Source organism: Neomonachus schauinslandi, chromosome 4 (assembly GCF_002201575.2).
Source record: "Neomonachus schauinslandi chromosome 4, ASM220157v2, whole genome shotgun sequence".
In the NCBI taxonomy this organism is placed as follows: domain Eukaryota; kingdom Metazoa; phylum Chordata; class Mammalia; order Carnivora; family Phocidae; genus Neomonachus; species Neomonachus schauinslandi.
Window position 1 is genome coordinate 183483926 of NC_058406.1, and position 20359 is coordinate 183504284.

The 20359-nt window shown below is 51.8% G+C and overlaps 1 protein-coding gene across 1 annotated transcript in view; it reads right to left on the bottom strand.

The window, feature by feature from the left end:
• Positions 1-20359, bottom strand: part of COL22A1 (collagen type XXII alpha 1 chain) — a 227391-nt gene that overhangs the window by 80280 nt on the left and 126752 nt on the right. Inside the window, exons 30-38 of the mRNA XM_021688721.1 lie at positions 17348-17389; positions 14587-14619; positions 10277-10330; positions 9955-10008; positions 9179-9232; positions 7827-7880; positions 6528-6581; positions 3758-3862; positions 2524-2568 (exon numbers count right to left, since the gene is read on the bottom strand). Coding sequence (XP_021544396.1) covers positions 2524-2568; positions 3758-3862; positions 6528-6581; positions 7827-7880; positions 9179-9232; positions 9955-10008; positions 10277-10330; positions 14587-14619; positions 17348-17389 — 495 coding nt within the window. The remainder of the gene's footprint in view (positions 1-2523; positions 2569-3757; positions 3863-6527; positions 6582-7826; positions 7881-9178; positions 9233-9954; positions 10009-10276; positions 10331-14586; positions 14620-17347; positions 17390-20359) is intronic.

Here is a 20359-nt window from a genome sequence, read left to right on the forward strand (position 1 = left end):
ATATCACTGATTTTTCCCCAAACTCTGCCTGGGAGTTGAATTTACTGAATTCATAAATAGTTATCACAGGGAAAGGGCATCTTAAGGCATTTCTGGTGCCCTTGCCTTCCTCTCTTCTAAGAGGCTGGAGGCTCCCTGTTGGGGAGGAAAGCGAGAGCAGAGGAACACTGCCAATGACACACGGGGGTCACAGCATCACAGGGGGCCTCAGAGACCAGCCTCGGGCTGGTGATGGAGCCACAAAGCCCTCCAGAGTCTGGATCCAGCCTCCTGTTCCTCTCCACACATGCCCATTGCTCTGGGCATATGGTATTTTATATGCCCCAAATTCAGGAGAAGTTGTTTCTAAAGGTTTTTTTTCTTCAGAAAATAGGAAGTTGCCATACATTTGCTCAGATCACTCTGAGAACACCCCCGTTTCTTTTGACTTTGACCGTGAACAACAAAATCACTACCAGGGATTCACAGGAGCGATCATGACCTCAATCAGTGCAAGCTTAGGAGGCTTACAGAGGCTATCTGCCTGAATAGGGGGAAAACCAGGAAGCAAAGAAGTTTAATGTAGAAGCAGCAAGCATTCCCGAGGCCTCAAACTTCTATCCTGGATCTTATTGTCAATGAGCCTTTTACATACAATTGTAAAAAGCAACACCCTCTGTGGCTATGTTGTTGAGATCCCAAAGATACAGCTCTAGCATAAAAAGGAAAACCTCTCCTACTATTAAGTGGACGGGGATCTGGGGTTTGGGATAAAGCTCCCCGGAATAGCAGCATCTATGGTTTTCAGAAGCACTGTATCCTAACTAACACAGCTGGGAGGGATGGGGATGCACCGCAGAAGAGTTTGGCTGACTCAGAAAGTGGCTCTGGGGCTGGCAGGCAATGGGACTGAAGCCACACAAGAAGAATTTTTAAAAACTGTTTTCATAAATACATGCAAGTGGGCAAAAAGTAATATAATGATACAACATTTTAATGTGATTTTAAATATACATGTTAAATTAAAGCAAAAATATATATAAACATTCCAATGTCCATCAGCAATGGACTGACGCACATTCTTAATTAAGTTCAAGCAACTGAGATGGTTAAATCATGTTTCATTGGATGTGGGTGCGCTCACAGTATGTGCTTGTCTCTGAACACATTCCACGTCCTGCCTCGGTGTCTCCTCCTGTGTTAGTACCCCTGCAGAGAACCCCTTCCTCATCTCTTCCCCTTCCAAATGCTGCATGCACTTTAAAATCAGGATAAAAATCGCCTCCTCCAAGAAGCCTTCCACAGTCAAACCAGGCTGGGCTGGGGAGCCTCCTCCGAGCTTACTCATGCCTTAAGCTTCGCTCTACCCTAGCACTTGTCTGCTTCTGTCGACTCCTTTATCTGTTTTCCCCTCTGGTCCCTGAGCTGTTGGAGGGCTGGGAACATGTCCCATACATCAGTGTTGTCCCATAGCCCACCTCAAGGTCTGACACGTGGCAGCCTAGTAGATGGGCAGCAGATGCAATCATAAATGCATTCACTGGTGATTGGAGCATAAATGAGTCCATGAGTGAACGACTCCATGTAAAGGTAACTTCATTCCCGGGAAGAGTCCCTGGTCACTCAGGAAAGCTCTCCTAAGAACAGTCCCTGCTGGGGGCACCTGGGTGGCTCAGTCAGCTAAGGCCTGCCTTCGGCTCAGGTCATGATCCCGGAGTCCTAGGATAGAGCCCCGCATCGGGCTCCCTGCGGAGTGGGGAGTCTGCTTCTCTCTCTCCCACTCCCCCCCTGCTCATGCTCTCTCTCTCTCAAGTGAATTTTTTTTTATCTTAAAAAAAAAAAAAAAAAAAGAACAGTCCCTCTTGGGCCAAGTCAGCTTTTCTGAGTTATGGCTGCAAGTGAATTGAGGGTGAGATGACAGGTATTTACCAAAGCTTCCCCCTTTCACCCCTGGGCACAGAGCTAGCTCACAAACTCAGTTTCCCCTGCTGGCAGTGTTGAGAGGTTGGGGGAAATGAATTGCCACCTCCAGGTCTGGCCCACAGTCTGTCCACAGTCTTTCCCTCATTTTCCATTGCACACCAAGGATTGGTAGCAGACTCGGGTCCTAGATGGTGGGACAGTCACTGGACTGAGGTGGCTGTGTGGGTCTGAGCTCTCCACCCACCAAGACTCCCAGTAGGCTTACTGGGAATGACACATAAAAGTTTAGTGTGTTAAACATCTGAAATTTGGGGATCATGTTACCACGATGGACTAAAAACACAAAATTGCTTAGATCTATTGCTCTGCCAGGTAAAGACCAGTGTCTTCTGCAACTTCATTTACCAGCAAGCATTTACTAGGTGCCAACTCTATGGCAATGACTTCAGGATCACCAGGATCACCGTTCAGAGCCCTCGAGTCTCTAGTTAAGCCGAATGTGGTAAACTGCGGAACGGGGAAGTGGACCGGAGTGGCCAGAGATGGTTCACAATGAAACTGGGCCTGTTCCTTATTTCAGGCCAACCCATGACATCATGATTTGCTTGGATACACACTCACCTTGATTCCTAGAGGTCCAGGTAATCCAGGTGGCCCACGAAGCCCCTGGGGAAATGAAGGATACAAGGACAACGATGAGACCACGAATGCGCATTTACCCATCCACCACAAGCCAAGCTGTGTGCGTCCTATGCTGTGGGCCCGAGGAAGACAAGGATCTCACCGTGGCCTGTTGTTACAGAAGAAAGCACAGTTTTTGAGCTACAAGTCTCCTATGTATGAGTTCTGCCTCGGCCGCCTACTGCCTCCATGTGACCCTGAGCAAACCCCTGTGTCTCTTAGCTTTCTTTCCCACTTACGGTCTTCTACCACAGGCTCCTGCAAACATGGGAGGGCCAGGCTTCAGATGAGAGCTCATGGATTCCGGAGCCTGGTCCCTTCCTCATTTCCCATGATATCAAGACCTGGGGGAGCCAATGAGAAGAGTCTTCAACTTCAGGCTGAAGGGCTTTGCTTGATGCAGACGCATGGCCAGATTTTAAAAAATCACAATTCTACATTTGGTTGTATTGGCTGAAAGCCAGGGTGAAGGAAGAAGAGATGGTCCAGTCCCTTGTGGGTTCGCAGCCAAGCTCTGTGACTTTGGCAAGTGATTCACCTCCCCAAACCTCATATTCCCCCTCAGTAATATGGGGTTGATAATACTGCCTTGTTCTGAATGCTTGTTTCCCTCCCAGATTCGTAAGTTAAATCCTAAGGCCCAAGTGAAGGTATTAGGAGATAGGGCCCTTGTGAATGGGATTCCTGTCCTTGTAAGAGAGACTCCAGAGAGACCACTCACCCCTCCATCCTGTGAGGACACAGTGAGAGGCGGGCATTCTGTAACCCAGAACAGGGCCTTCACCTGAACTTGACCATGCAGACGCCCTGACCTTGACCATGCAGACACCCTGACCTTGGACGCCCAGCCTCCACAACTGTGAGAACTAAGTTTCTGTTGTTTAGAGCCACTAATCTATGGTATTTTGTTACAGGCGCCTGAATGGACTAAAAAAAAAGTACTCACTTCTCAGGGTAGTTGTGAGATTAAATGTATGGTGTTTAGTGCCTGATACCGTAGTTAACATAATAAACGCTCACCCAGTGCCACATCCTATGGATTTATGCATATTCTCTCACTTAATCCTTGGGAGGTCAGCCAGTTTCTCTCTCTCTCTTTTTTGTTTCCTTTCCTTTTCTTTTCTATTTCTAGCCTGGTCGAATGAACACAGGAACCTCTGGACCTGACACTTACCGGCTCTCCGTCCTTTCCCTGTCCAGGTGCTCCAGGGAGCCCGGGAGCCCCGGGATCACCCCTGGGACCAGCTGGTCCTGGACTCCCTTCTTCACCTGCCGCTCCCTGGAAAGAAAAGGGGACAGTTTCCAGGATCAGTGACATGCAGAAGGTAAGCTTCTCAATGGTGAACCAGCCTGAAGGGGTCAGGAGGCTTCCCGGTGATGCTCTGACTGTTCTACACAACGTGTGTAAGTTGGCCTGGGTCCCCCCAAATATGTATGCTGAAGTCCTAATCCCCCCACACCTCAGCTGAGAAACAGGATCTTCGCAGATGCAATTCGTTGTTAGGTTGAAGTGGTCCCTAATCCAGTATGACTAGTGTCCTTGTAAGAAGGGGAAATTTGGACACAGGCAGGTACAGAGGGAAGAGAGTGTGAAGACACGGGGGGGGGGGCAGTCATCAATAAGCCAACGAGAGGATTCTGGAAGAGATGCTTCCCTCATGGCCCTCAGGAGGAACCAGCCCTGATGACACCTTGATTTAGGACTTCTGGATATGGTGAGAAACGTCAGGCAATGCATTTCTGTTGTTTAAGCCACCTAGTGAGTGATATTTGTCACAGCAGACTTGGCAAGCTGATACAAGGCAGAACGTGGGAATGGGCAGGATATTAGTGCTTTTATAGTCCAGTCGCCTACCCTGTGCAAGAAGCATCAGGTGCACCTCTTGTGGGAGGTCCTCCCATTTCTGCTTGAATTCCTCCAAGAGCAGAGAGCTCATCACCTTGCTAGGCCTTATTCCTTTATCAGGCAGCCCTGCTACACACTGTTTCTTTCCATTCAGCCAAGACTGCCCTTTCTGGAATCTTCCAGACATGTGACACTCAACCTTGGAGTTCCGTGGACAGAATCTAACCCCTCTTTACAGGGTAGGCCTCCAGCAATAGGAACACAGCTCAGGGCTCCAGAGTGGGGGGATGAGAGAAACACCAGAGACAGAGAGTTTCCAGGACCTGAGGAGGGAGGGAGCTGCTCTTCACAAATGCTCACATTTGGACCACAAAGTCTAGAGCTCCATGTGGCAGCCCTGGCTGTGGAGCTTGGGTGAAACCACATGAGCCACAGGGGCTCCTCTTCCTGGGCAGGGCTCCCTGGGGGCTGAGCTACAGCGTGAATGCCTATAGACATTCCTTGCTGGAGAGAGGGTGCGATAAAGAGCAAGGGCTGGGAAAGCAAGGGCCCCTCTCGGCAAGCCTAGGGCAGGATCGGCTTCCCTGAGCCTCAGGCCAGCCACTGGACACCCGGAGAGAGAGAAAGAGCCTGCCCTAGCAGCTGGGCTTCTGACCACTTTGCAGAGCATCCTGGGGATCCCCTCCCAACGCAGCCCTGGCTCTGGGCCCTTACCCAGGCTCTTGCACAGCCAAGGAGGGGTGTCTGGCTCCCTCTAGTGGTGGATATGCCAACAGCTCACTGATTTCCTCCTCTTGGCTCTCAACCGGACCTCAAAACCTCCAGCATCTTGGTCACCCGTTTCTAAGGTCATCAGTGCCCTACTTACTGTGTGTCCAGAATAGAGCGCAATTTTCAGACGTGGTATAATCAAGGCAAAGCAGATGGGCCAGGGTTATTTTTTCCCCTGGCTTCATCTGGGTGCTCTACTTTTATTACTGTAATCTACGATGGCATTATCTTCTTTCAAAACAAAAATTAGCACTTGCACCACATAAGGGTTATTATTGGGCTTATCATCAACAGCACTCCAAAAAACCTCAGGATATGTCCTATAGGTTGGCTGATCATTTTCCTCCACGCTAAACCATTTTTATCTGAGACATGTATTTTAAAATCCAGCCTCCCTGCCAAAATGCAAATGTACCATCTATTCTTGTTAAATTCTGCCAAAATAGAAAGGACAAAATGATCTCTCCTTTAAAAGGTTCTGGCTAAAGTGGACTTGAAGGTATTCCTAGCAGGACATTGAGGGACCTGCACTTAAAGGGGCCCCGGTGGACCGTCTGCCAGGTGGAGGATGTCTGGGGACGGGACACTGCTCGCGGAGGGAGATGGGGCAGCAGATCTCCTCCCCGGCCCCCTGCTGAGCCCTCTGGTGGGTCAGTTCTGCACTTCATCTTTACAACCTGCCACTGACATGTCATTGTCCTCACGTTACAGACGTCAGGCGTCTCCACACCAGCACACTGACATTTGGGGGGATTGTGGTGGGGGGTTGCTGTCCTGTGAGTGTGAGATTGTTGGCAGAACCCCGGGTTCTACCCACTGGAAGCCAGTAGCAGGCCCTCAGCAATAAACCCCAGAGACACTTTCACTTTCTGAAATGCAGGTGAAACAGGACTGGGGACCTTCCTTCCCTACCTCTGGGGCGTTGGTGTTCTGTGGAGATACCATGTCTCTCTTCCCTCTAATAAACGAAACTCTTTCTCAAACTTGGGAAGGCTTCAGGGTGCACACAGAGGTGTGGGATGGATACGCCGGTGCACCAAATTGAGAGAAAGTGGGGCTTGGAGTCAAGCTCTGCTATGTGAGATGGGGGGCGTCACCTCCTTTCCCAGAGCCTCCTCGAGTCCCCATCTGTTCCCTAGGGATCCGTATGACTCAGGTCTGCTGGGAGCCTCCCAGGGGTAGCTGCACGGCCTTCTCTCTCCTCTACCTAGAAAGCCCCTTCAGACCCCGGCGCCTGAACCCAGGCCCGAGCGGCTGGGCCTCCGCCTCCACGGCTTCTCAAGAAGCCGAGTACAGATGCCGCATGCTGAGAGCAGCCACGTCTTACCTTCTCTCCACGCTCCCCGTCTTTCCCAGGGGGCCCTCTGATGCCAGGGGAGCCCTGAAAAAATGCAGGTTATGCACATAATAAGTTCAAGATGGCCCGTGGCCCCCAGAGAAAGGTGACCCTACACCCTCATAGCCAAGGCTACTGTCTGTCCCCATGGGCTCCCCATCCCTGACTTAATTCCCCAGGGGGGGGCCCTCTCCTCCCCGCCTGCCCGCATGGCCCCTCCCTGTCTGCTCACATGCCCCTGTGCCGAGCCTGCCCTGCCTGGCGGTCTGCCCCGGCTCAGGCAGTGGCTCTCAGAGGGCAGGGCCCGGCCTCCACTGGACACGAGGGAGGATGAGGGTGACCTAGGAACACAGGCTCCGCATCAGGGACCTGCTCCACCCCATGCCCTTGACATCACCTGGGGCTTGACTTGGAGCCAAGGCTTAAGTGCAAGTGGCCCAGGGATACCCCAGGAGGGAAACAAAGCAGTGAGAAAGGGGAGGACGGCGACAGTCCACATGGGTGCAGCTGGAGCCCAGCTCTGCCGGTGCTCTCGGAGCTAGTTCAGGACGCGCCCTCCGGGGCTGCCTGCGTGAAGGAGCCAGGGGTTTACGCAGCCGGCAGCTCGGGCTCATGCTCATCACCATGTGTCCTATAGCTGGACAATGTGGTCTTCGAAAGCCGGAGAAAACCCTCAGGCAAAGGAACGCAGGGTTGGCAGGCACCTCCAACGGGAGAAGCAGGGAGAGTCACGAGACATAGGCCATGTTCCAGCACCATCTCTGGCGACCACTAAGGACATGACTCAGTCTCCCTGTGTCTGCTTTTCCTCTTGGGTAGAATGGAAGCAGTGAGAAAAATCACCTCCCAGGGTCAAGGGGATTCCATGAATTAATGCACGCAAAGTTCTTAGAAGAGATGCCGCCATGTGTAATGATCAGCATCCAGGGACCTAAGGGTCGGGACCCCTGTGAATCCTTTAGGTTTGTCCTGTCTCTTCAAAAGGCAAACTCGGAGGCTGACCCCAACATCCCCGACGTTTACAGGCTTTCTGCAGTTTTCTGCAGTTCTCACAGTTTTGTTTCCCACTTGGAGGTCTGATGAGTGACCTCGAGCCTTAGGCTGGTGAACTTTCTAGGTGACCTTGTCTGGGACGCCCATTTCTCCAGCTGTCAAATGGGAGCAAGGATTGATTGCCTGTGCCTACACACCCCCCCCAGCTTCAGGGAGGAGAATAAACATGTTAACCTGCGGGGGGGGGGGGGTGTGGATCTGCAAGCGGCACTGGTGCCCGGCCCCCCCATTACTCACCGCACTTCCTGGGGGGCCGCCGGCACCAGGTGGGCCCGCAGTTCCAGGACTGCCCTATTCAGAAGCAGAACTTTAGAAAGGCCCAGTGTATCGATGACAAACAGTTACCCCAGAGTCTCTCCAAAACTGCCTTCTCCTCAGTTCACTGTAGCTTGCTACTTCTGACCTGACATTCCCTCCACGGGCAAGGTGAGCCTCTCCCGTGCGTATGTGGTGGCGCCCAGCCGGCCAGACCTCCGGTACGTGGGATGCTGGGACAGACGTGGGAGACAGGAGGACAGAAGGGCTCTTGGAAGTTCCTTAAGACCAAGCATGGAGGTGGCAGAGGTGGTGTGTGCGTGTGCACTTACGTGCGTGTGTGAGTGTGTGCATGCCTATGTGTTGACTTTGACAGATGAATCAGGGAATGCTTCCTGGAGGAAGTGGACTTGAACACAACACTGATGGTTAACAAAGATTCCACGGGAGGAGGCGTGGGGGTCAACACCCATGGAGATGGGAAGCAGGGAACTCCCCAAGGGCTGGAGGCTACTTGTGTTTCTCCCAGGCATCCGTGCCTGCACTCGGCTTCACTGCCCTGCAGGCTGCCCTCCACCCAGGGCTCTCTCTCTCTACTAGCCAGGAGGAGCCTGCCATCTGCCCCCGCCCTGTGACATCCACGTCGGTCATTGTCTTGGCTGACCCCATTCCCACTCCACCACAGGCACAGATGACCTGGGTGTGCAAGTGCCCTCCAGCCGAGGGCCTCTAACCCACGGTCCAGGACCTCTAACCACCACCACTGCTTCACACAGAGCCGCTGTGGAGGTGGCCTCATTCCACCAGCGCCACACGGGAGCCTGAGCTCTGCGGCCCTGCACCAGGACACTTCACTCCATCAGCCCCAGGGTCCAGTGCTCACCCCACGGAGATTCTGGCCCCACGGGAGGTGAGGCAGAGCGGCGCAGAGCTCAGGAGGCGTGTGCATGAAGGCACCTATCTGCCCATGTCCCTAGCTGCCCCGTGTGCTGGGAGTTTCTATAGGGGTGTGTGCATCACTGTATGTGTGCAGGTTGGTTTTAGAGCACGTGTATGTGTGAGTGGGTGCTGGCGTGTCCCTGTGTGCTTCACCCCGGTGCGTGTGGAAGGACACTCCGTTTGTGGGCTGGGCATGTGGACAAAGCCCTGAAAGGCTGGAAATGTTGCAGAGACCAGGATCTCTCTCCTGGTCCTCGCTGCTCCAGGGGCGCCTGGCCCTGGCCGAGCACTCCGCCCATCCCTCCCATCGGCCCTGAGCCGTGAGCCCAGGGGCACGTGCCTGGCCCAGCCTCCCTCCGCGGCCCCCAGGAGGCACGTGGGGCATGAGGACTCACAGGGTTTCCAGCTGTTCCAGGTGCCCCACGTGGGCCTTCTTGTCCCTTGGCACCCTGCCCGGGACACAAAGGGGGAGGTGAGACATCTTGGGGAAGCTGCCCACATCCCCATGCAGGGCCATCTTGGGGACAGCCTGCTCATCAGAGTCAGGGGATGCAAACGGCAGGACGGGGGCAGAGTCCGAAGCACGCAGAAATCACACCCCCTGGCCACGGGGCTCGGCCTGTTATCTCGTCCCGTCCTCACCACCCCCGGGGTGTCAGTGCTGAGACATCATTAGATAAATGGGGCTCACAGGGACAGGACGGCCCAGGACCATAGAGCCAGCCAGCGCCCCCCTGGGGTCTGAGTCCCCACAGGTCACTCCAAAAGGACCTCTCCAGAGAACGTGCCTGAGAGAGGCAGTTTCTAAGAAGCCCAAGCAGAGAAAAATGACAACAAAATCAAAATGCTAAACCGCACCAGGGTCCCTTACACCAGAGCTGCCAATCAGAGCTGGGAAGGAGGGCATCCCTGCATCTGAACCGCCCTGTGCTCTAGCATCGCTTTCCCATCCAGGGGTCCAGAGGCAGCACCCACCCCAGGGCTGCGTTCTGGGGGTGCCTTGTGAGGGCCTTCAGCCCTGGGGCGCTGGGCTCACGGCACCTATGGCAGCACCCCCTGGTGGGTAGCCCCCAAATGCCAGGCACACTGACCAGTGGGGACAGGGAGGGACAGGGGGGCTGCTGGGGATTCCTGCACCTCAGAGCCCACAGGTGGAGATAAGGCTTCTTACCGGCGCTCCAGTGGGTCCCCGAGGCCCCAGTTCTCCAGGATGGCCCTGGGATCCCTGCAACGCAACAACTGTCAAGGAACTAAGTCATCACCTTAGCTCTTAGCAGAGGGGAGTGGGGCAAGGACACGTGCAACGGGTCTGATTTGGGATCCATGGTGAGGACATCCTCGGAGCCCCGAGGAAGGAGGGAGGAGCTGCATTCAGTTAGCGGGGATCCTGTGGGTAGATCGTACAGTTCAGACCTGCCACCACGCAGCCCTTGGACGCCCTGTAACCAATGCACAGGCTGAAGGGCATGGGGTGCAGGGTGCAGGGCACTCACCGGTTCCCCAGGCACGCCGGGATCACCCTTCTCTCCTTTTGGCCCTTGTTCTCCCTGTTGGAGAAGCACGGAATATAGTAGACATGCCCTGCCCCGCCCACAGATCCGCCACACTGCCCCCACCCCGCCCCGTCCTTTGTCTGCACCCGACCCATTAGCAAGGCTGCTCCCTCAGCCTCTCCCCTGTGACCTCCTTGGACTCTGATGATTCTTACTCATCCTTCAAATCTAAGACCAAGAATCGCTTCTGCAGGGAAGCTGACCCCAAACTCGGGGACTTGCATGGCAGCGCGATGCTGTCCTGTCCTGCCCTGTCCTGCCCCATGTCCTCCACACACTTGACCCACAGCAGTTTTACCCTTATTTGTACGGTTTGGGTTCGACTCCCACTCCCTTCAGCCCCGAGCCCTGCAAGCGCCGATCATCAACGAATAATGATGGAAAGAATGTTGAGGGGAGAGACTTTTCTCAGACTCCGAGCTCTCCCCTTCCTTGTCTTGATGAAGAAGCTGGGGAAAGGGCTTTGCTTGAGGGATCTGGCAGACTGGAGACTGAATGCTGCACTCTTGGTGGCCAGACTGGGGTGTCTAATTTTGCTAAAGAAGAGATGGGCCACAGGCAGGAAAAGGGGTGCCACACGGGGAGCTGCCCAGAATGGAACAATCTAATGTTGGGAAGAGACAGGCCATTCTCCTGATCTGCTGCTATCACATCCAGGACTCCCAACACACCTCCCAGGAGGCGTAGAGAGACAAGAGGGCCTCACCCTGCTCTTCACAAGTGACAGGGAGAAGGTGGGCAGATAGGAGGCTCCATCAGGGGCAGACCTGGAAGGGCTTAGGCCTCTATCTTTCAAGAGCTGAAGGGCCGTCGTGGGAGAGGGGTGGAGACAGTGGACCAGAGTGAAAATAGCCTCAGCTCTAGATCCATAGGAACTGACCTAGAACTCGGCTTCTCCAGTGAGCTGGCTCTACAACCTTGGGTGAAGTATTTAGCCACAGTGTCTTCTGTGACCACAGCTGCAAAATGAACAGGTGTTTTCTCTTGCACGCAGCATGAGGATTCAGTGACATAGAGAAGGGGCAGCAGAGATGAGCCCCAAAGGGGAGAGCGGGGGTGGGTCTGTGGAGCTCTCTGGGGAGACCAGGGTAACCACGGAAGCCTGTGCATCAGAAGGGCCGTGCATGGCTCCTTCTATAGGAGCAGGACCTAGAGCTGTCCGAGAGTGCCACGGCCTATTTAGGGAGACACTAGGTACCCCATCTGCAGGAAGGTCCTGGGAGAGATGGGATGAGCGCTGCCTGAAGTGGAGAAGGGAGACCTGCAAAGGCAGGGTTTTGAAAGCGCAGACTTCTGAGACCGGGAGGCCTAGAGAGAACCCTGGAATCATCTAGAAGGCAAACTCTAACATGTGCGTTAGGGAGCCTGGGGCAGGCTAGTGGCAGGAGACACTGGTGGACAGGCTGCTTTCTCTCCCCATGCACAGGCAGACTCGGGAGACCTTGCCCCAGAGGTTCCCGCCTGCCCACCTGTCCCGAGTGACAGGTGGGTCCCCCAGTTAGCATCTGCGTGGCCCTGGCTGGTGTTCTCTGTCTGCATCGTGTGTCACACGCAGTCTGCATGGTCTACCTCGGGGAGCTGTGCCTAAGACTCACTGAGATTGCTCTAGCAAATGCCCTGCAGCACCAACACAGGGGTGACCTCACTCTTTCCTGTAGAGGCTCCATCGCAAACCAGCTCAGAACACACTCTGGCTCCATTCACCAGGGACAGCAACACCTTTCTCCCAGCACATTTTCCTCCTAGGAAACTTTCCCCGGGGGGATTTTCCAAACTCTTTGGTCCTCCAGTCACTGGCCATACAACCCAAAAGACAAAAGGGTTACGGGATTATCTTGGGTGATGCACTGGGGCAAGGGACTGTAGGTGGCAGGAAGACAGGCTCAGGACCCACGAGTGGTCGGGCCAGGCCAGAGGAGGGACCTCTGGGGGCTCACAGGCAAGGTGCTCCAGCCATTTCCAGCCCAGGGCCTGGGAGTCAGTGGGGAGGCAGAGCCTTCACTCCGGGAGCACATAGTGGGTGCTCATCAATCATCACTGAATGCATGGGTGCGACTGGCTTCTCTTCCTGACTCCCCCGACTGGTGAGGTCAGCCACATCAACACCCTCTCTGCACTCAGTGTCATCCCAGCAAACTCAAGCTCTGATTGGCATCCTGAAGATTCCTTTGCAGGCTGAGGTGGCAGAGTAAGGCTGCCCTTACCAGCCTTCCAGAGAAGGCTGGACCCTTCCCCAGATAACTGCTTCTGCACCACCTTCTAGCCAACCCCCTCCAGTTGCAAAGGCCCTCTGAGTTCTTAGCTGCAATTTTCCCCAGCCCCAGGCTGCTTGTCCCTCCTTCCTCCAGCGAAGGACTGGATCCCCCCTCCAGACCTGCACACTGCTTCAAGTCCTCCCCAGGCGTGGTCTGCAGCCAGCCCCAGCAGACTTCTCCATCTCCAGGCAGAGGGAGGTGGGCAAAACTTCCAGGCCTCCTGCCCTGCTCTGTTTCCTTGCTTCATTATGCCCCGAACTTTGCCACCCATTCCCTGTGCAGGGACTCAAAGGAGCGGGCCTCCAGAGAGCAAGATGTCAAAGAACACTTTTCCAAACCATCAATAAAAATACAGTTACCATGGCGACGAGGCCAGTCCAGAAAGATACATGCAATAATCCACAATGAATCTTTTTTTTTTTTCATAGACACAATTTCCTCACTTTGCAACCTGAAGTCAGTGGCTTCCTGGTTTCCAGAAATCTCAGACCCTGCAGGAAGTGTCCCCATTGGAGGACAAAGGGGAAGCTTGGCAGACCCCGGCTCCCCGTCATGAGCTTTCTAACCAGAATGCCTTGGAAATCATCTTTAATGGAGCAATTCCTTTAAGGAGAGGCTGGTCCTGTAGGCTGATCTCCAGCTCAAGGGGCTCAGGGTGGGCCCGCGGAAGGGAGACCCAGAGGACAGAGGGGAGGGAGGAAATGTGAGGTAGCGTGATATGAGTGGCTACCATCTGGGTAAGCCGAGTCTCAGTAGCAGGTGGGGACGGCCACTCTGGCCAGTCACAGCCTTACAGCTGACAACTCCACCTCAGTTCCTATCTCCAAGGCAGGCCCTCTGGAACTTGCTTAGCTTCTCTGACCCACAAGGCATCATCTGTGAAATGGGGGCACATCTGCATCCCTCAGGGACACTCTGCGCTGCCTTCCCGGCACCTGCCATGTGCGATGCTCTCCTGCTCTGTCCCTTTGAATCCTTTTTTGTCAGAAAGTAGGGGACACAGCCAGAGCCACACAAATCTGTTCTCTCCAAAAGGCAACTCCCAACAACTTCTGAAGTCCACGCTGCCCGGTGACACCCCATCCACCACCACTCCTCCCCATCTCACCTCTGGAGAAGCTCAAAGGGCTTCTCCTTCTACCAGGATCTCAGCAGAAGGAGATCCTGGCTCAATCCCCCTGCTCCCAACTTTCCCGTCAAAAACAGGATTCACTGCAGCTTCTTATGTGTAACTAGTTAACACCGAGCACAAGGAGAAAGCAACTACGGAAACACGGACGTCTGCAGGCTCTCAGCAGCTGTGTGGCCTGGAGCAGTGAGAAGCCCATCCTGAGAGCAAAGGGGACCAGCAAGCACATGCCTCTGGCTTCAGTGCTGCTGACAGCAAGAGGAGAGCCCGGAAACACTTCTTTCCCCAAGCGACTTTCACTAATGGAGGAAAAGCTTCCTAGCGGTTGCAGTGATGGTGAGCCTCCTCGTCTGCCCAGGGTTCGGTCTTCACGAGAAGCCCCAAGTGCTCCCTCCACCGCCACCCCCGAAGCTGGCCAGGTCTCCGCTGTCTACTCTCAGAACAGCCCCTCTTAGACCCAGGGCCCCAGCCCCGATGCGCTTCAGTCTCCGGGTCCCCTTCACGGCCCACATCCTCAGTAATGCTTCGTGGAATTCTTCAGTTGTCCGCCATGGCACACAGCCCTGTTCTCCTCGAGACCACCAGCTTTTTGTGCAGCGGAGAGCCAACTTCCCCCAAAGAGAGGGCTGGCCCTTGCCCTCAGCCTGCAGGAGGTGACCTCCAGGCCACTGGACCGCCTGCCTGACACTGGAGCCAGGTCCTTGCAGGGCCTGTCCTCACCACCCCACCCTGGCTGCCAGGACAGATCTGGAAGTGCAGCCACTGGGAAGCCCCGCGTGGTGGGGCCAAGTCAGGACCTGGAGCACGCAGGCATCGTGGGCCTGGCTGGGAGCCACCTGCAGCCCTGAGGGGCCGTAGCTACTTACTGGCATCCTTGAGTGTGGTGTGAACAGCGATGTCTGAAAAGGAAACCACAGAAATGAGAAAAGTGTGACTTGACTATCACAACCTGCCTCTAAGAGATAGATCAAGTGGGAGAAGGGGGCCCCAGGGCTTCCTGGAGTGACTGTTAATGTGAACAGGCACCGTGACTGATTGCTCTCCAGTCCCTGAGCTGAGGTCGAGGCAGGGCAGAAAAGCACTGTGGGTAGACGGGGGACCCTGGAGTTTCACAACGCCAAAAAAAACTGTGTGACCACCTGTCAGCTTCTATTCCCTCACTGTTAAAGTGGGGTGGAAAACTCCTCCACCCGGGGTGCTGTGAGCTGAAATGGAGAGGCCATGCAAGTAATCAGAGCCTGGGACCCCGGGCCCTCCACCAGCGTCCACCACCACCAGCATCCACTGGTGATGATGTACATGAGGAGGAAACCAGGGGAGGTGCGCCCTGGGCACCAGGAGCCAACTTATGCAAAACTCTTTATCCCAGCACATAGAGCGCCGTGGGCTGGCCCCTGTGTGGCCCTCCAGCCCCACCCCACGTTCATGCCGCAGTTAGCGTGTCACAGACTTCAAGGCTTCTCAGGCCACAGGACGTCTGCCCCTGCCACTCCTCTGGCCGGGAACGTGCTCTCCTCCTCCCTTTATCCAGCTGACTATGGTCCATCCTTCAGGCCTTTTTTCAATATCATGTCTTCAAAGACCTCACCTTTCCTCTCCACCACTCAAATATAAATTAGGTCCCCTTGTCATTCTCCCTGATTGAACCCTGTTCTTTCTTCTGGTGGCATTCACTATAATTTGTCACATATGTGTATCAGGGCCACCAGGTGACTAGAGTCTGCCTCCCCTACTAGGCTGAAGCTCCAGGGCTGCCAAACCCTGCCAGTGCCTGGCTCATGGCAGGTGTTCAAAAAAATAAGTGAATGGGCCAAAGGACATCATGGATTCTAGTCCAAAAACACAATGAGGTCAAAATAGAAGGATAAAAACAAGTTTTTCAAATACACCTTGTCTTCCAAGTCCCCCAATACTTGTCTCTTCTCCAGAAGAAACCACTGTTTTTCAGTTTAGTAAATTTTTCTATATATTTCCACATAATTATGAATGTATAGAACACATGACTTTGTACAAGAATTACACAAATACCACCAGCAAGCACATAGCTATTCATCCTTATATGAATAAACCCCCATATTCTTCACAATAACAAAGAAGTAGATCATCTATATTCCCTGCATCATGGATAAGAAAATTGGAGGCAGGTAAAGTGCTTAACGAAGCCCCCACCGCTAGTGAATGTGCAGTAGGAACCAGCCCCACCTGGGTGGGCCCTGGAGGCCATGCTGGTTTCTCTATGCATCTTTCCTGAGCATCGGTACCTTTCCAAGGCCACGTACATTGTGTGTGTGTACGTGTGTGTGCATATGCACATGTGTGTATTTTTATAAACTAGGATTCCATGACATGGATATTCTGTGGTTTACTTAATTCTATGCTTATGTCATGTGGGTTGCCTATAATATTTCATTATAAACAAAACTACAATGTACATCCTTGTACATGCTTTTTCAAATACACACAGTGTAAATATTTCTTTGGGATAGACACCTGGGAATGAAATTTCTAAGCTAACACATACATACTTTATATGTGACTACTGAGGAACTTCTCAATTCAGTGTTACTGATTTGCCCTTACACTAAATAACAGTGCTCACTTCCCTGCATGCTTCCCAACATAAGATGTTTCCAGTATTACACAAAGTTTTATACGAATGGTTCCGACTCTTAATTTGATTCTGAGATTCTTCTGACATCCTTATAGAATGGTTGAGTCTCATTTTGATAGGCATGCATATGGGGAAGAGATTGAGCTGTGGAATAATGATTTAACGTACATAAAAACCACAGACTAAGATTCCTTGTCACACTGTAAATGGGATTTCTGGGTGTTCAGGCTTTCAACTCCTGGCCTCCATATTTGCCCAACCAAAGCCAGCAATGAAGACATGTTCAATTTCCCTGAAATCAACTGATCAAAGCACAGAATATTAAGGCTGGGAAGAAACATTAAAATGAAAAAAAAAAAACCCAAAATATGCTCCCCTATATATAGCAGTCATTTTTAATTTACTGTTTATTATGTACCAGGAACTGGACTACACACCTGTTATGATCTCAGTTAATTTTCGCTAGAAATGTACAAGATAGCTGGGTATAATAGTTTTTCTTAACAGATGAAAAGACAGGGTCTTTGAAATTAAACAATGTATCTAAGACCACAGTGCTGGTGGATGGCAGAGCAGGGACTCAGAAACTCAAACCCACTTTTTTCTGGCTCTGAAGCCCATGGTCTTACTCACTACTCAACACCAAGTATAGTGACTGGGTGGAAGCATGAGTCCTGGTTATATACTCATTTTGCAGTCCTACTCTGGACGAAGTGTCCCCCTGTTTCTTGTCTCTGGACCTCAGTTTCCCCACATGTAACAGGTGGGGACATACTGTGTCTAGCCAATGTTCTGATAAATAGTAAGTATGCTTGCTGCATAAAATAAATCAATAAGTACAAGGTGGTTCTTAAAGAAGCTTATGTATTTCTGGATCACAAGACCTAGGAATAGGCCTAGCTACTGATGATCTCCATTAAAAAGATGTTTATAACTAAGTGGTATGGGAGGAAGGAGCTGCCCAATGCCTGAGGGATTCAAAAAAAAAAATGAGGATAAGAAGCAGAGTAACTTACGGTTCCGGGTAATCCAGGGGGGCCTGCAGGACCAGCTTCACCCTAGATGAAAAAACGGAACATAAAAGATCATTAATCTTACTGCCAACTCTGCTTATCCTGGGACACCTTTCCCCAGACAACAGAATCACCCAGCCAGTATCTACTTTGACAGACAGATAGACAGAGAGATTCTTTTTTTTTTTTTTTTTTAAATTTTTTTTTAAGATTTTTTATTTATTTGCGAGAGAGAGAATGAGAGACAGAAAGCATGAGAGGGAGGAGGGTCAGAGGGAGAAGCAGACTCCCTGCTGAGCAGGGAGCCCGATGTGGGACTCGATCCCGGGACTCCAGGATCATGACCTGAGCCGAAGGCAGTCGCTTAACCAACTGAGCCACCCAGGCGCCCAGACAGAGAGATTCTGAATTATAAAATATTTCGGACATAAGAAACCTTATGTTTTGAGAATTATTTATGCTAATATGGCTAGCCGTAGATCATTTATATCACTCTACACTAGTCCACTGTGAATATGGAAATAGAGTGATCCATTATCCACCTTCTTGTTGACGACACTTAGTTCTTGCTTACTAATGATGTAGCAAACATCCCCGCTCTGCGCCCTTGGGCACAAAGACGGGAGCTCCCTTACAGACTCCATGGGTCCTGTCCCAGCCCAAGTGGAGGGCATGGGCTCTTCTCAGGGGACTGAGAGGACAAATCTACATTCCTATAAACAACGCAAGTCTGGGAGTTAAGCCTCCTGAGCTTTCAACCTCAATCTAACATTTTATACGTTATTTTACCTCATTGGGCTTGTTTACCTCTTTGTAAAATAATGATAAAGGTACACAGTATCACAGGGACACTGACAGATCATCTTCAGCAGGGGCCCAATAAGGAGGAAATTGTTATACATTTGACCTGAAGGAAGGGGGCCACTGGGCTCTCCATGTAGGAGGAACCACAGGGAGCAGACATGGTCCCCAAAGCCTGCCACTCCATGTGTGCCACAGGATGCCAGGACATGCATGTCTGTGCCCACGTGTGTTCCAAGTGGCCCGGGGTTAGGTCTGTTGAAGGCCTTCCATGCACGGTTAGTAAACAAATAAATGAATAAAACTGGCTTAGAAAGGGACAAGGCCACTCTTAGTAAGCAACAATAATAAATTAATATAGTTACACTGTTTCTATCTTATTTCTATTTTTCTACAGTATTTAATTCCAGTTACTGAGTTGTGTTTTTATACGTATCAACTCATTTAGTCTCCACAGAAATGGCTATAACACAGATACCCATTTCAGAGATGAGGACACTGACGCCTAACGTTCATTTACCTGCTCAAAGTCACGGCCAGCACATGGCTGAGCCTGGTTTTAAACTCAGAATCCAAGTAGCATTGCCTTCACTGAAGTTCCAGAAGTTTTTTCAGAAAGGAAAACACTTTCTCAGTGTTATCTGCATTACCCGATTTTACCTAATTATTCTCCTGACACTGACATCCTCATGTTCCAGAAACAATCTCATTTAAACCAGTTTACCCCACATTAAAAAGTCTGAATAATCAAAGTTGAGTGTTTCCTGGTGATAAAGGAAATTTTCAGCGTTTCAGGTCTCTGGGCCCTGCTCCTGGGCTCCCAGGGAAGCCATCCTCCGACATTTGCCAACGTCAAAATGACTCAGCAAAACTTCAAAGCATAGACTCTATTTCTGCCCCAGCACACAGTGTACATCTACCTCGTTAAAAAAAATAAAATAGAATAACCAAAAGGGAACATTCCAAATGTAAAGATAAGAAAAACAATACAAAACCTCCCTGGTTCCCATAAGATGAAAGTCATACAGCCTTGCACATACTGAAAACAAAAGATAAAGTATGTAACTTTCTGGAATGTCCTTCATCTTGATGATCATATATAACTCTGCCCCAAATGTTTCTTCCCTGTAGCAGTCTCTTTTTTGTGAAGATTGTGTATCTCGGCAGCTGTCCTAACTTGGGCTCAAATAAAACTCTTTTCTCTTTAAAAAATTTTAAAGAAAGGTTTGTTCATTTGGTGTTGACACTAGTGAATGTATGGATATGTATTAAGGAGGAGAGGGCGGGCAAAGAGACTAGGTTCTCTCTCCAATCCAGAGAGCCTAAAGACTGCCTTTTGGGTAGAGCCGGCCCCTCCCTAGCGCTGTGGGGTGAGGCAGGAATTGCAGGTGGGTTGTCGGGAAGACCCCCGACGGCTGCTGACCTATAAGCTCTGGAGTTCACTAGAGGATGGGTTCAGATCCCAGATCTTCCACGAAAACATGAATCCCCAGCAGCCCTTGCTGAGAAAGGAGAGGATTGTACCCACTTTCCAAGATGCCACAGGGCTAAAAACGTTCATAGCCAGTGGTGGGAAGGAATGAACTGGGAAATGGAGACAGGGAAGTGCAAGACACAGTCAGAAGGGGACAATGTTGCTTTAATGTCCTATTTTGGATTTTTGACCAGATTTGTCTATTATTACATATTTCTCTGGAGAAAAGAAAGGCAGGCCGGATTTTCTGGAACCTTGAATGTGATTCTGTTCTGCCATGGGCCCAGCAGTTCTGCCAAAGCAATAAAAGGGGCTTTAGGATCTTGTGGAGCCCTTTGCATCCTGGAAATGAGTTTCTCAAATGAAAATTGCAATTCCAAAAAATCCACCAAGGCAGCAGGCCTGGGCAGCTTACCACACAAAGCCCTTTCCATTTCTGGCTCTCCATTTCTAGATAGCAGGTCTGTCCAGAGTAAAGCCCTCAGCCTCCAGCCCAAGAGAGAAGCTGGTACGAGGCCCCTCCTGGAGCCCAGAAACACCGGGAGGGGTGAGGGGGGCACCGAGAACGGGGAATTGGAGGGAAAGACCGTGCAAACATGGGGGATGAAAGCAGGGGGAGCATTGTACGGGAGAAGGGGAGAGGCAAGCCCCTTGGGGTGTGCGCTGCCAATGCTCAGGTGCCCATGGGCCAGGCCAGCTCAAGGCACAGCTCTGCTGGAGCCAGGACACTGAGCTGACCC